Source organism: Salvelinus alpinus, chromosome 5 (assembly GCF_045679555.1).
Source record: "Salvelinus alpinus chromosome 5, SLU_Salpinus.1, whole genome shotgun sequence".
Classification (NCBI taxonomy): domain Eukaryota; kingdom Metazoa; phylum Chordata; class Actinopteri; order Salmoniformes; family Salmonidae; genus Salvelinus; species Salvelinus alpinus.
Window position 1 is genome coordinate 15635417 of NC_092090.1, and position 13587 is coordinate 15649003.

Here is a 13587-nt window from a genome sequence, read left to right on the forward strand (position 1 = left end):
ACTGCTGTATCCTACTACGGAACCCTACTACTGTGCCCTACTGTACCCTACTGCTGTACCCTACTGCTGTACCCTACTGCTGTACCCTACTACTTTACCCCACTGCTGGCTACATTTAGATGATTTGAAAGAGACTAGAATAAACTTCCCAGTTATGTATACAGTACATAACACTACTATTGTCTCATAATTGTGACGTCTGTATGCAGGCTTTACTATGACATATACTACGGGTTTCCCAAACTGACTGCCTAATTGTGTAAAAACACCAGCAAATCACCTCCATGTGATTTTATTTTGGGAAATCTGTTCCAAAGTATTCCCACGCATTATAGAGGTTTATTATATAAACTAATTTAAGCAAGGTTTGAAATGATTATGTTTTAGTCAAATATTATATATGTTTGGTCTTTTTGCGGTCTACAAATTATTAGTCATTTTTTCCCCATATTTCATATTTGTTTACGATGTGTTTACTATGATGTAACTGTCTGGGGTTGCATAAGAGTTAGAAAACCTGAGTGTAGATTGATCAAATAAAAACTTTGACCCACTTGCATACATATAATAGTTTTGCACAGCCAGATGTGGTCAAATATATATTAGTCTCCTTGCACTTTACAATGAAGTGCAATGGAGCAGAATGTGGTTGAATGGCTCATTTTTCCCCGTAGGCACCTGCAACTTACCACAATATATTTGATGGCATCTGTAAGCAACAATACACTATCACCTACGTAGTCTATTAGATGGCTATATTAATGTGTCTGTGTGCGTGTGTTGTAGACCGGGGCTTAGAGACAGAGAAGATCCTACTAACAGAGCCTGTTCCAGAGCTGGGCCCCATGGAATATCAGCTTCTCAAGTTCTTCATCATACTGTAACTATTTCCATGCCCCACAACTGGCTTCCTCACAGCAACAATCATATCATTAGGACCATAATTTACCTTGTGCTGTCGGATAAATATACATTCATTGGCAGCATTATGCTCAACATTTTTTGGTCCAAATTTTATCTGTGAAATAAAATCTGAACAAGGCCTAATTTAATATTCTAAAATGGATATGATCACAAAAATCCAGTTATACCGCCACCTAGTGTACACACACACTTGGTACATCCTAATGTCAAACCTTATTGTCCATTACTTCAGAATCATCCTCCTCATCCTGTCTTCCTGTTACCTGGCCTTCCGTGTCTGCAGCCTGGAGCAGCAGCTGTCCTTCCTCAACAACCCAACACAGCCCCCCCGAGAGAGGTGAGGTGGGGCCACACTTAACTTTAGCCAAGTGTGTGTGTAACTTTTGATATAATTGTTTTGTCATTCTGTTTTATACTACTGCTAATAATAATAGTAATAATAATTATAATAATAATAAACTGTTACGTTTATTAAATTAGGATTCCACCCTCAGAAAATCCTGTTCATAACTGTTATTCAAAATGTCACATTTTTGGAGGGAAAGCTATTTTACTGACATTTCTATTGTCTTTGGTCTCTTCCTCCTAGGTGAGTGCTGCTCTGCACTGTGATCCAATACCACTTGACTGTCTCCTTTTACGGACACATTCCTCTCTGTGACCACCTCCAGACTATGCAAACAGACTATTTATTTTTCAGGATTTTACTTCACTGTAGACTAGAAGAGGGCAAACCCCCAACTCCACCATTTTGGTGTAGGTAAAAGACAATGGCAGGTGAAAGACAATGGGCAGGCCGATTGAAGAGCCAGCAAACTACACTCAAACCAATTGTGGATGGACTGAAAAGCCCGGGATTGGTGGAAATGGCTGGGAGTCAGGACTGGGAAGGATTCTGATTGGTGGAGAGATTGGTCTGATGGTTTTTATTGAAGATTTCTGGCCATGTTCGCCAACATTAGAGTCAACGGTGTTTTTTCCCTCCCGTCAACTCAACCAGGAATGAACGACAGGACTTCAGAGAAAAGTCAAAACCATTCATCTTTCAGAAAAAAATATAAATGGTACTTTCAAGGAAAGGATTTGGATGCATTAACACACTGACAGTGGAAGAAGCCAATATCGTTGGCTTTACAGAATTTTAAAAAGTATTGCCCATATGAACTTATGAGGATCAGTCCACTATTTCAAATGTTCATCATCATCAATGAGGTCTAACTATGTTGACATTCTAACAGGCATGTTATTCCTGATAAACGGTGCAATACAATTATGCAAAGTATCCAGCCTAGACTGACTTTTTAAATGTTGAAATATTGTTCTTTAACTCTGTTTGTGTCATCATGACACCACAGGTATATGTTTACCAAAGTGGGTAGGATGGTACTCTTTCATGTCCAAAAAATATTGTTTAGTATAACAGCTTGTCTTTTGTTTTAATTTGTATAAATGTCAGTTGTGAGCTTTGTATTGTAAGCTACCTTTAGCCAGACACAATGTGTCACAGTGAGTGATCAGTCTTGTATCTAAATACTGAACACAGTCATCTGAATGAGTAAACAATGAAGACATTGACTGAAGTGAAAAATAAGATGATGTTTTCTTTCTTACACTCTGTAAACTTAAAAGTTAAATCTGCATTTCAGCCGGGAAGAAAACTAGCAAAATATTTCTAGTCCTTTTACTCAGAGTGTCTGAACAGGTGCATTAGGAACAAACATTCCCCACTTTGAGTATTACAGTAATATTGTTGAGGAAACAGAGCTGCAGTGTGTACAGTATACTTTACTACTATAACCATTAGTATGTCTTATCTGGTCTGTTTTGGGTCTAGACACATCTGCAACTATGTAATAGTGGTCACTGATCTTCAGTCAATGGTGAAAGAACAAACTGTCCCTGTAGACTCTGAGAACAGATGAACCCTGTAGCACCCCTGAACAACCCATTACAAGACTACACTGTACAACCCAACTGTGACGGTTTCTAATAAACAGCCATTTGATCTTGAGATAGTGTCAACTTTTTGGAAAAGTCACCTGTCTTCGCCGACGCATGTACCAAGAGGTACTTTATATGTCCACCTCTTTTAGGGGCCAGCAGCATACCACCCTGCATACCACTGCTGGCTTGCCTCTGAAGCTAAGCAGGGTTGGTCCTGGTTGGTCCCTGGATGGGAGAACAGATGCTGCTGGAAGTGGTGTTGGAGGGCCAGTAGCAGGTTCACTTTTCTCTGGTCTAAAAAAAGATATCCCAATGCCTCAGGGCAGTGATTGGGGACATTGCCCTGTGTAGGGTGCTGTTTTTTGGATGGGATGTTAAAACGGTTTCCTGACTGGTCACTAAAGATTCCACAGCCCATATTGTAAGAATAGGGGTGTTAACCCCAGTGTCCTGGCTAAATTCCCAATCTGACCATCATACCATCATGGACACCTAATCATCCCCAGCTTCCAATTGGCTCATTCATCTCCCCTGTAATTTTCCCCAGGTCGTTGTGCATAGTCACTTTACCCTTACCTACACTACCGTTCAAAAGTTTGGGGTCACTTAGAAATGTCCTTGCTTTTGAAAGAAAAGCCCATTTTTTTTGGTCCATTAAAATAACATTAAAATTGATCAGAAATAGAGTGTAGACATTGTTAATGTTGTATATGACTATTGTAGCTGGAAACAGCAGATAAAAAAAGAATATCTACGTAGGCGTACAGAGGCCCATTATCAGCAACCATCACTCCTGTGTTCCAATGGCACGCCGTGTTAGCTAATCCAAGTTAATCATTTTAAAAGGCTAATTGATTATTAGAAAACCATTTTGCAGTTATGTTAGCACAGCTGAAAACTGTTGTTCTGATTAAAGAAGCAAAAAACCTGGACTTCTTTAGACTCGTTGAGTATCTGGAGCATCAGCATTTGTGGGTTCGATTACAGGCTTAAAATGTCCAGAAACAAAGACCTTTCTTCTGAAACTCGTCAGTCTATTCTTGTTCTAAGAAATGGTTCTTCCACTTGGTGGTGCACAAATAGCCTATAACCTGTTTTAGAGAAATGTAATCATTGAACATTGTAAGAGCTGTCATTGTCTGTTTATGTGCCCCCTTTATTTATCCTACGGTTCTGATGTGTACAGGGAGAACACTGTAAGAACGGCCCATGTTCTGAATTCTGTCTCTGTACATTTCAAAAGTGCTGAACAAATAGTTATATGGACTACGTCTGTCGTCGCTTGCTCATTAATGTCTTAATCGAAATTACGGATTGCCTCTTATCCCCCCCCCCTTATGCCATAATTTGTACATCTCAATTGTCAGTAGAAACCACATTTGTTTAAGCAAGTCTGCCATTTCAGCTTATTATTTTTTTAAGGCAGTAAATGAGGTTGAATGAACTGTTTCGCTGCCAGACAAGACTCCGCTGAAAGCCAGGTTTAGCAGTGGTAAGGTGTTGTTGGGACTCTGCTGTTGGGACAGCTTTATGTAGGCCCTAACAGTTTGTGGGCACCGTTTGTCACCATTATAGTGCAATTAATGTATTGTTTAGTGTTGTGTTGTGTAGTGGCTTTGCTGGCATGCATCCCACTTTTTTTGTTTGCCCCACCACGATTTACATGCTAAAATCGCCACTGGTTATACTGTACCAGTGGTGAGCAGTAATTTTGTCTCGAGGGTCACATCGGGATTTCAAAATTCAGCGGAGTTATTTGAAAATGTATAGGTCCATTATGATTTATACATACATTATATCTAGTTTTAGACGTTCAAACTGCAATTTCAAGCAAATGTTACCGTGTTGCATCTATTTTGATTCAATGCAATTTCATCTTTGAAGACTGCAACCATAGAAATACTATGTAGTTATGCCAATAATAAGCCATTGTCAACTTCCTATCTATGGTTATTTTGGTTACCGCTCGCTCACTGTCAATCCCTCACTGTCACACTATGTTTACATATTATTGATTTAGTACGGAAAATTAGTTTTTTTCCCAAAGCAACTGGGACCATGTAAATAAATAATTGTTAGATTACTAATTTGGAATCCACCTGTGGCACCTTGTGTGTCCATAAAAGTATGTGTGCAACCTGGCACACTTGAAAGGGTACCTGTTAAGGCCCTTCACATGTTCCTAGCCTTCACCATAGAAATGTAACTACCATGGTAATTTGGAATGTCCAGTCAATTAGCATTATGATGAATGTAGTCGTCATTCTACAGATTCCAAATTGGCCTACAAACGCTTACATCGTTTACGTTATGCCATCTTAATATCCCAAAGAAACCGTGACATTCCAAACACAACAAAATGGAAAATAAACAAAAATACAAAACACAGTGGTTTAAAATGTGGAGAATGACGTTTTATAAAGTGGAGGACTACGTGCTTCTTTTGATCCTAAAACGAATAAAATCGTCGCAAAATTGTAGGAGTAGACCCTCCCGCAGCTGAGAGGTTTACGGTATTATAATACATGCAGCCCAGATCAGTTTAGAACGGTTCGATCTTGAAATTATCCTATAAACATTGTACTTTTAAACTAAAAGCCTATCTTCCGGTGTCTAATGTCACAACTATAGAAAACGTTTGGATCAAGAAATGACTGTAGATTTATGCTGCAAATGAGCGCAAACTAAACCATAATGGTACAATGCATCATCTGACTTGACGATTGATGATGGAATGTGTCACTGTTTTCAATAAATATATTGTTTTAATATATTTATTTATTAGGGACAGATACAATTAAAACGTTTTAATAATTGTATCTATTACTAACATATTAGGCTATTATTTTTATTATCTCAAATCTATTACTAACTCTACCGCCTAAAACTCTTACAGCCTAAAAAACCTATCTACTAATATAAAATCGAAACAGTTTTAGTTAAAAGCCCATCTTTTATTTAAGGAGACTTTAACACCTCTACACTACCAGGGGTCGGGAGGGAGAACCCGGAGGGGGCGGATAGGTCAGGTAGGTTCTACCCGTCCTGTCTAACGCCTCCTGCGGCCTCCTCTCCTGCGACGACGTCGGGACACCCTGGGGCGGCGGCGTCTGCGGACAGGTCGTCTGGAGGAACTGCGTCTTCTGGGCATTGTGATTGATGGATAAGACTTTGAGACGGGCCGTGCTCCCTTTTATAGGGCTGGAGGGGGGCCGGAGTGATGTCATTATGGGATAAATGATGATGCAATAATTATTAATGACAGTTTAAATTTAGAAAACGTGTGATTCTGTGACGTCATAGTAGCAGTGGCAGGATGATGCAATAGTGATATTTTTATTTTGTCATTTTAAATAGTGATCTGTTTCTTTGGGCAACCCAATGAACCATGGTAGAAATAATCAATCAGGTCTTTATTTAACGGTGATTTGGAATGTTGTAGGAGATCCTACTGCAGCATAGAATGCTTAGCATATTATAATACAGATAGGCTATCATACTACAGTAAAACACATCTTCAGTGATTATGCCAAAATAGAACAGAGGATTTAAGGAAAGTCTCTATTTAATCATCCATTTCCTGCAGTCAAATAACCTAAGTAGCCTCATGGGTGGAATGACATTAATATTTTTCATAATTTCTTAATAAACATTATTTCAAAAAAGCTGCCGAAAATCCGGTGTTTCTATGTCAAACGGTTTTGTTATATTTCAGTCTTCTGTGATGTATATAAAGTGTAATATTGGGATGCAAACTCAAAATGTAATACATGTCAACTCTATATCTGACATGGTACAGGTGTCTTCTGTATACACCTCACACCCATAACCATGTGTGTGAGGTGTATACTTTTGTTTCAAAGTAGTTTTAAGACTACCAAAAAACACTGTGTGACCCTGATTCAGCCCACTGCAGTAATTATTAATGACCTCTACTATTACCCTTGACATGTCAGCCATATCATCAATTAGAAAGTCTGAAACTACTGAATGTGTTTATTACACCAACCTCTAAACTACTGAGTAGAGTCTCTCATTAAATCTATTATCATTTGATTTCTCAGGAGTCAATTGAATCAGCTTCTTTCAGCTACAACTACTGCAACCAGCCTCTCAGAATCAGATTGTTGTGATGTCACTGAAACTGCATTGTGATTCAATGGCACCACCACAACAAGTTGTGCATAAAGCAAGTCATATTATGCTCATCAAATGCTGGTATACAGTAGATTGTTATTAGAATGGGGTATTATAAAAGTAATTTCCCAAATAATAAACTCAGTCAAACATTTCATCCTCTACATATTTGATTTTATTTCATATAGAGAGAATGCTCTCTAAAATGGTGGATCTTCAGGAGCCCACTCCACCTGGATACCATGAAAAGTCTCAAGTGATTGACACTTTTTATTTCACCTTTATTTAACCAGGTAGGCTAGTTGAGAACAAGTTCTCATTTACAACCGCGACCTGGCCAAGATAAAGCACAGCAGTTCGACACATACAACAGCACAGAGTTACACATGGAATAAACAAACATACAGTCAATGATACAGTAGAAAAAATTAAAATCTATATACAGTGAGTGCAAATGAGGTAAGATAAGGGAGGTAAAGGCAATAAATAGGCCATGGTGGCAAAGTAATTACAATATAGCAATTATCCACTGGAATGGTAGATGTGCAGAAGATTAATGTGCAAGTAGAGATACTGGAGTGCATAGGAGCAAGATAAATAAATAAATACAGTATGGGAATGAGGTAGTTGGATGGGCTGTTTACAGATGGGCTATGTACAGGTGCAGTGATCTGTGAGCTGGTGCGTAAAGCTAGTGAGGGAGATATGGGTCTCCAGCTTCAGTGATTTTTGCAAACCACACTGGAGCTAAGTGGCTCTGTTCGTGTGTAGACCCATCTCTCTAAATATTCACATTTCTCTATCTAAATACATTGGGCACTGACATCAAATTACCTTAGCAATAGATTTTGTTGTTTTTGTTCAATGCATAACCTCTTGTTGATCCTATAGGCATACCACCCATGCCCTTACTGACGTAGGTCTCCATAACAAAGTAATCTTCATACAAAGAAAAGAGACAGAATGGACACAGTTCGGAAATCCACATTCCATGAATTCAGTACACCTGAACAAAAATGTACATATCCAGTGTTGCATAATTGTTGCATAATGTAGAACCCAAATTCTGAGAGGGGGCTGTATTGGGGTTGGAGAGAGGCAGAGGTCAGGCTGAAGCAGATGGCCAGACACACTACACCCGAGACCATTCCTCTTGGGACATACTGTATACTAGTGAATGTTAAATCTGCATTTCAGCCAGGAAGAAAACTAGCAAAAGATTTCTAGTTCTTTTACTCAGAATGGCTGAACAGATGCATTAGGAACAAACACACCCCACTTTGATTATCAAATCAAATGTATTTATAAAGCCCTTCTTACATCAACTGATTTCTCAAAGTGCTGTACAGAAACCCAGTCTAAAACCCCAAACAGCAAGCAATGCCGGTGTAGAAGCACGGTGGCTAGGACAAACTCCCTAGAAAGGCCAGAACCTAGGAAGAAACCTGAAAACAGCAGGTCTCTGACAGGTAGCACGTCCAGTGAACAGGTCAGGGTTCCATAGCCGCAGGCAGAACAGTTGAAACTGGAGCAGCAGCACGGCCAGGTGGACTGGGGACAGCAAGGAGTCATCAGGCCAGGTAGTCCTGAGGCATGGTCCGCGGGCTCAGGTCCTCAGAGAGAGAAAGAAAGAATTAGAGAGAGCATACTTAAATTCACACAGGACACCGGATAAGACAGGAGAAATACTCCAGATATAACAGACTGACCCTAGCCCCCCGACAGATAAACTACTGCAGCATAAATACTGGAGGCTGAGACAGGAGGGGTCGGGAGACACTGTGGCCCTGTCCGACAATACCCCCGGACAGGGCCAAACAGGCAGGATATAACCCCATCCTCTTTGCCAAAGCACAGCCCCCACACCACTAGGGGGATATCTTCAACCACCAACTTACCATCCTGAGACAAGACCGAGTATAGCCCACAAAGATCTCCGCCACGGCACAACCCAAGGGGGGCGCCAACCCAGACAGGACGATCACGTCAGCGACTCAACCCACTCAAGTTACGCACCCCTCTTAGGGTCGGCATGGAAGAGCACCAGTAAGCCAGTGACTTAGCCCCTGTAATAGGGTTAGAGGCAGAGAATCCCAGTGGAGAGAGGAGAACAGACCAGGCTTGACTAGCATTGCTACTGTATCTGTATCGGTAGATGGTGTATATACAAATTATTGTATTTTGGAATCACTCAATGCCAAAAAAATTACATAAAACCTATTGAAGCATATTGCATCATGTCTAATTCCTTCCTGGAACATACCCTGCAGTGAATTCTAAACAGTAGAGGTGTCATTCTTGTTTTGTAAATACATTTTACAAAAGAAAACATTGTGTAATGCTACCTGTTTAGTGTTTTTTAGGTCATTGTTTTATGAGTGACAAAGTGTGCTTGTTGGGTGGCAACCTTTGCTAGTGTTATGGAAGAGTTGATTTGAGACATGTATGAAGTGTTGTGGTAGTTGTAGTGCATTTTGGATGTGAAATGAACTGCTGTGCCAAACTGAAAGATCGTTAGGAGAACTGTGTATAGAGTTTTTAGTGACCTAACTAAGTATTGAGAAATGGGTCCTAGCGATTGTAAAAAAAAAAAAAACCTGTAAGAGGTGAAAATAGAGCAAATTATTAGGGTGAGGCACATGGGCTACCAACAGTTTACTACACAACATACACTTAGTATTACTTTCTTAGCTACAGTATACATATCTCCCTTGCATATTACATCATTTATGAAGCAGCATACAAGACAGTTTTGGACTCACCTTGGCTTGTGATGTGCTCACTTAACATGAAGGTGGCGCGGCGGTTGAGTCATCAAACTTTGTCATCAAAGTCTGTCATTGTCTGGATTTCTGGTGGGAACTCAGAGAAAACAGCCAGCCACTCCATTGAATAGCAGGCTACTGGTTGCTTTGCACTGCTTGCAGTTAGCCGCTGACTCCTTCCAAATGACTCATTGTTCAATTTGCGATTTACAACTTGTTGTGTAATCTTTATGTACAATGGCCGATGAGGACCGATATACGTTTTATCTATAATTTCTCTCCATTATTTCTCTTCATATGACAAGGATTAAAAAGGATTTGCAAGTAGATTGTCGACTTGATTCATGATGATGACTGCTAGCTAAGACTTTGAAAGTAAGACGTTGACATGATCAGTCCAATCATAGATACTATTGATGTAACGTGATTTGACTTCATTTTATCTGTGGCCAATGACCTTTAGAGCCTTATTGGATTGGCACTTCTAATAGAACTCTATGGCAGGACCCAAAGGGCTGACATTTTGGATGTCTTACTAAGGACATAAACTTTGCGATGACATTGCGTCAGAACACTGAGCCAATCACGGCGAAATGCTCCTATTTTTTGCTGGCTCGCCCCACAACATAACATGCATGTGTGTGCATGTTATGTGTGTAGGCGTACAGTAGTGTGTGTGTGTATTCCAGACTTGGTACCGCTTGCCTTGCGGTAGTGGAGAGAACAGCCTGTGGTTGAGTGGCTGGAGTCTTTGACAATTTTATAAAATAAGTGAAACCATATATTGATTTGAGGTTTACTCAAAATGGTTTTAGGAATAAAAAGGTTTATTTTTTTACCGCATAAAATGTGATTAAAGAAAGCAGCGAAATAAAGCGACAACGGCACAAAATGTAGAATCCACAATTCCACGTTCTGCCTGGAAAAGGCTGCAGTTATTTTTCTGATCACAAGATGGAAGCACAGACCTGAAACCCAACCATTTGTCATTTCCAAATTGTTCCTTTGCCCCATAGGTTGTTATACTGTACCCATGGTGAGCAATAATTTTGTCTCGAGCCACATCGGGATTTCAAAATTCAGCAGAGGGCCGCACATTAAAAAAAAACATTCAGCGTAGGAACAAAAAAAAATACAAAACATAGTAGTTTATAAAGTGGTCAGTGGCATGTAACTGGAGAGGACCACGCACTTGTTTTGGTCCTAAAAACGAAGAAAATCGGCGCAAAATTGTAGGAGTAGACTCTCCCCCAGCTGGAGAGGCTTACGGTATTATAATACAGCCTAGAACATTTACCGTTTAGAATGGTTCCACCTTGAAATGATCCTATAATCGGTATAAATACTTTAAAACTAATAAGCCTATCTATCTAATAATGTATATTCTCGTGTTTATTCGGTTCCTTAGTTGTCTGTCAATGTTGTGCAATGTTATAGCTATAGGAAACGCTTGAGGATGAATGATTTGCCGTTTATAATGCTTAGAATCCAACCGTTGGATAAAAAATGGCTGTAGATTTATGCTGCAAATCAACGCAAATTTAACCCTACTGGAGCAGTGCAGCATCTGACTTGACGGTTGATAAGACTGAATGTCTCAATAATGTTTTAAATAAAAGCATTGTTTGAATAATGTTTTAAATAAAAGCATTGTTTGAATAATGTTTTAAATAAAAACATTGTTTGAATGTATTTATTTATTTGTTAGGGACAGACACCGTTATTCAAATATCTATGATTAACTCTACTGCCTAAATCTTATAGCCCAAAAAAACACCATCTAATAATATAAAGAAAGTCGTAGCAGTTTTAGTTAAAAGCCCATCTTTTATTTAAGCAGACTTTAACACCTCTACACTACCAGGGGTCGGGAGGGAGAACCCGGAGGGGGCGGATAGGTCAGGTAGGTTCTACCCGTCCTGTCTAACGCCTCCTGCGGCCTCCTCTCCTGCGACGTCGGGACACCCTGGGGCGGCGGCGCCTGCGGACAGGTCGTCTGGAGGATCTGCGTCTTCTGGGCATTGTGATTGATGGATAAGACTTGTAGACGGGCCGTGCTCCCGTTTATAGGGCTCGAGTGATGTCATTATGGGATAAATGATGATGCAATTATTAATAATGACAGTTTAAATTTAGAAAACTTGTGAATTCTGTGACGTCATAGTAGCAATGGCAGTATGACGCAATAGTGATATTTTTATATGTTGCATATGTAAATCGTGATCTGTGTCTTGGCCAACCCAATGAACCCTGGTAGAAAAAAAGGTCTTTACTAAATGGTTATTTGGAATGTTGTAGGAGGGGATCCTACCGCAGCATAGAGTGCTTAGCATGTTATAATACAGATATGCTACCTTACTACATACAGTAAAACATCTTCCATAGGTTATGCCAAACTAGAACAGAGGATTTAAGGAAATTCTCTGTTTAATGTCCTCTACTATTAACATTGACATGTCTGGCATATAATCAATTAGAAAGTGAAACTACTGAAAATGTTTATTACAAGAAACCTCTCAACTACTGAGTAGGCTCTCTCATTAAATCTCTTATCCATTTGATACTGTATATCAGCGGTCAGTTGAATCAGCTTCTTTCAGCTAAACTGTTCAGAAAGTCTGTGTAACTACACTCTTAGAAAAAAAGGTGTTATCTAGAACCTAAAAGGGTCCTTTGGCTGTTCCCATGGGTGAACCCTTTTAAGTTCCCTTTCTGGTTCCATGTAGAACCCTTTTGATTCCAAGTAGAACCATTTTGGGTTCCATGTAGAACCCTTTCCACAGAGGGCTCTTCATGGAATTCAAAAGGATTCTACCTGGAACCAAAAAGGGTTTTACCTGGAACCAAAAAGGGTTCTTCTATGGGGACAGCTGAAGAACCCTTTTTCTTGAGTGTACTGAAACTAACCTCTCAGAGTCAGATTGTTGTGATGTCTTTGTAATTCCAATGTGACACAATATAGTACCAAAGTATAAGTCATAATACCCATAAAACCTAGAGGTCAAACAGGGAAATGGTTCCAATAGTTTTCACACCATTAATTTTTCCCATCGGGGATTTTAGAAATGCTTAAAATAAGGGCTATGCTTCGTGTATGCTTATACTGTGGGGACGTTTTGTTAACTGTCTAAATCTCTCTAGGACAAGGTGACTGTTATCAATATATTCACCTGTATTTTCCCCCCAAAAATGAAATGCTAATTAGCTGCTAATGTGGCTATCATAAAGAACTAGAAATACCATAATGATCTGGACGAGACTGCAGAATCAAATCAAACTTTATTTGTCACATGCGCCGAAGTGTAGACCTTACCGTGAAATGCTTACTTACAAGCCCTTCACCAACAGTGCAGTTCAAGAAGAGTTAAAAAAAGATTTACCAAATAAACGAAAGTAAAAAATAATAAAAGTAACACAATGTAATCCAGTGGCCATTTGATTAATTGTTCAGCAGTCTTATGGCTTGGGAGGGCCTTTAGGTCCTAGACTTGGCGCTCCAGTACCGCTTTTTCCACATTTTGTTACGTTACAACCTTATTCTAAAACGAATTCAATTGTTTTTTCTCCCCTCAGCAATCTACACATAATACCCCATAATGACAAAGCAAAAACTGGTAAAACATTTTTTTGATCACATTTACATTTACTCAGTACTTTGTTGAAGCACTTTTGGCAGCGATTACAGCCTTGAGTCTTCTTGGGTATGACGCTTCAAGCTTGGCACACCTGTATATGGGAGGTTTCTCCCATTTTTGGGAGATCTGTCAGGTTGGCTGGGGAGCGTCGCTGCACCGCTATTTTCAGGTCTCTCCAGAGA

At 39.7% G+C, this 13587-nt stretch overlaps 1 protein-coding gene across 5 annotated transcripts in view; it reads left to right on the top strand.

The window, feature by feature from the left end:
• The window catches only part of LOC139575613 (GRAM domain-containing protein 2A-like), a 34402-nt gene extending 31467 nt beyond the window's left edge, over window positions 1-2935 (top strand). For 2 of the 5 annotated variants that reach the window (XM_071400760.1, XM_071400763.1), the window contains exons 10-12: window positions 787-880; window positions 1157-1266; window positions 1514-2935. In XM_071400760.1, the coding sequence (XP_071256861.1) occupies window positions 787-880; window positions 1157-1265 (203 nt within the window). In that variant the 3' untranslated portion in view covers window position 1266; window positions 1514-2935. The remainder of the gene's footprint in view (window positions 1-786; window positions 881-1156; window positions 1267-1513) is intronic. The other 3 variants (XM_071400762.1, XM_071400761.1, XM_071400759.1) reach the window with 2 other exon arrangements.
• Window positions 2936-13587: the final 10652 nt, after the last annotated feature.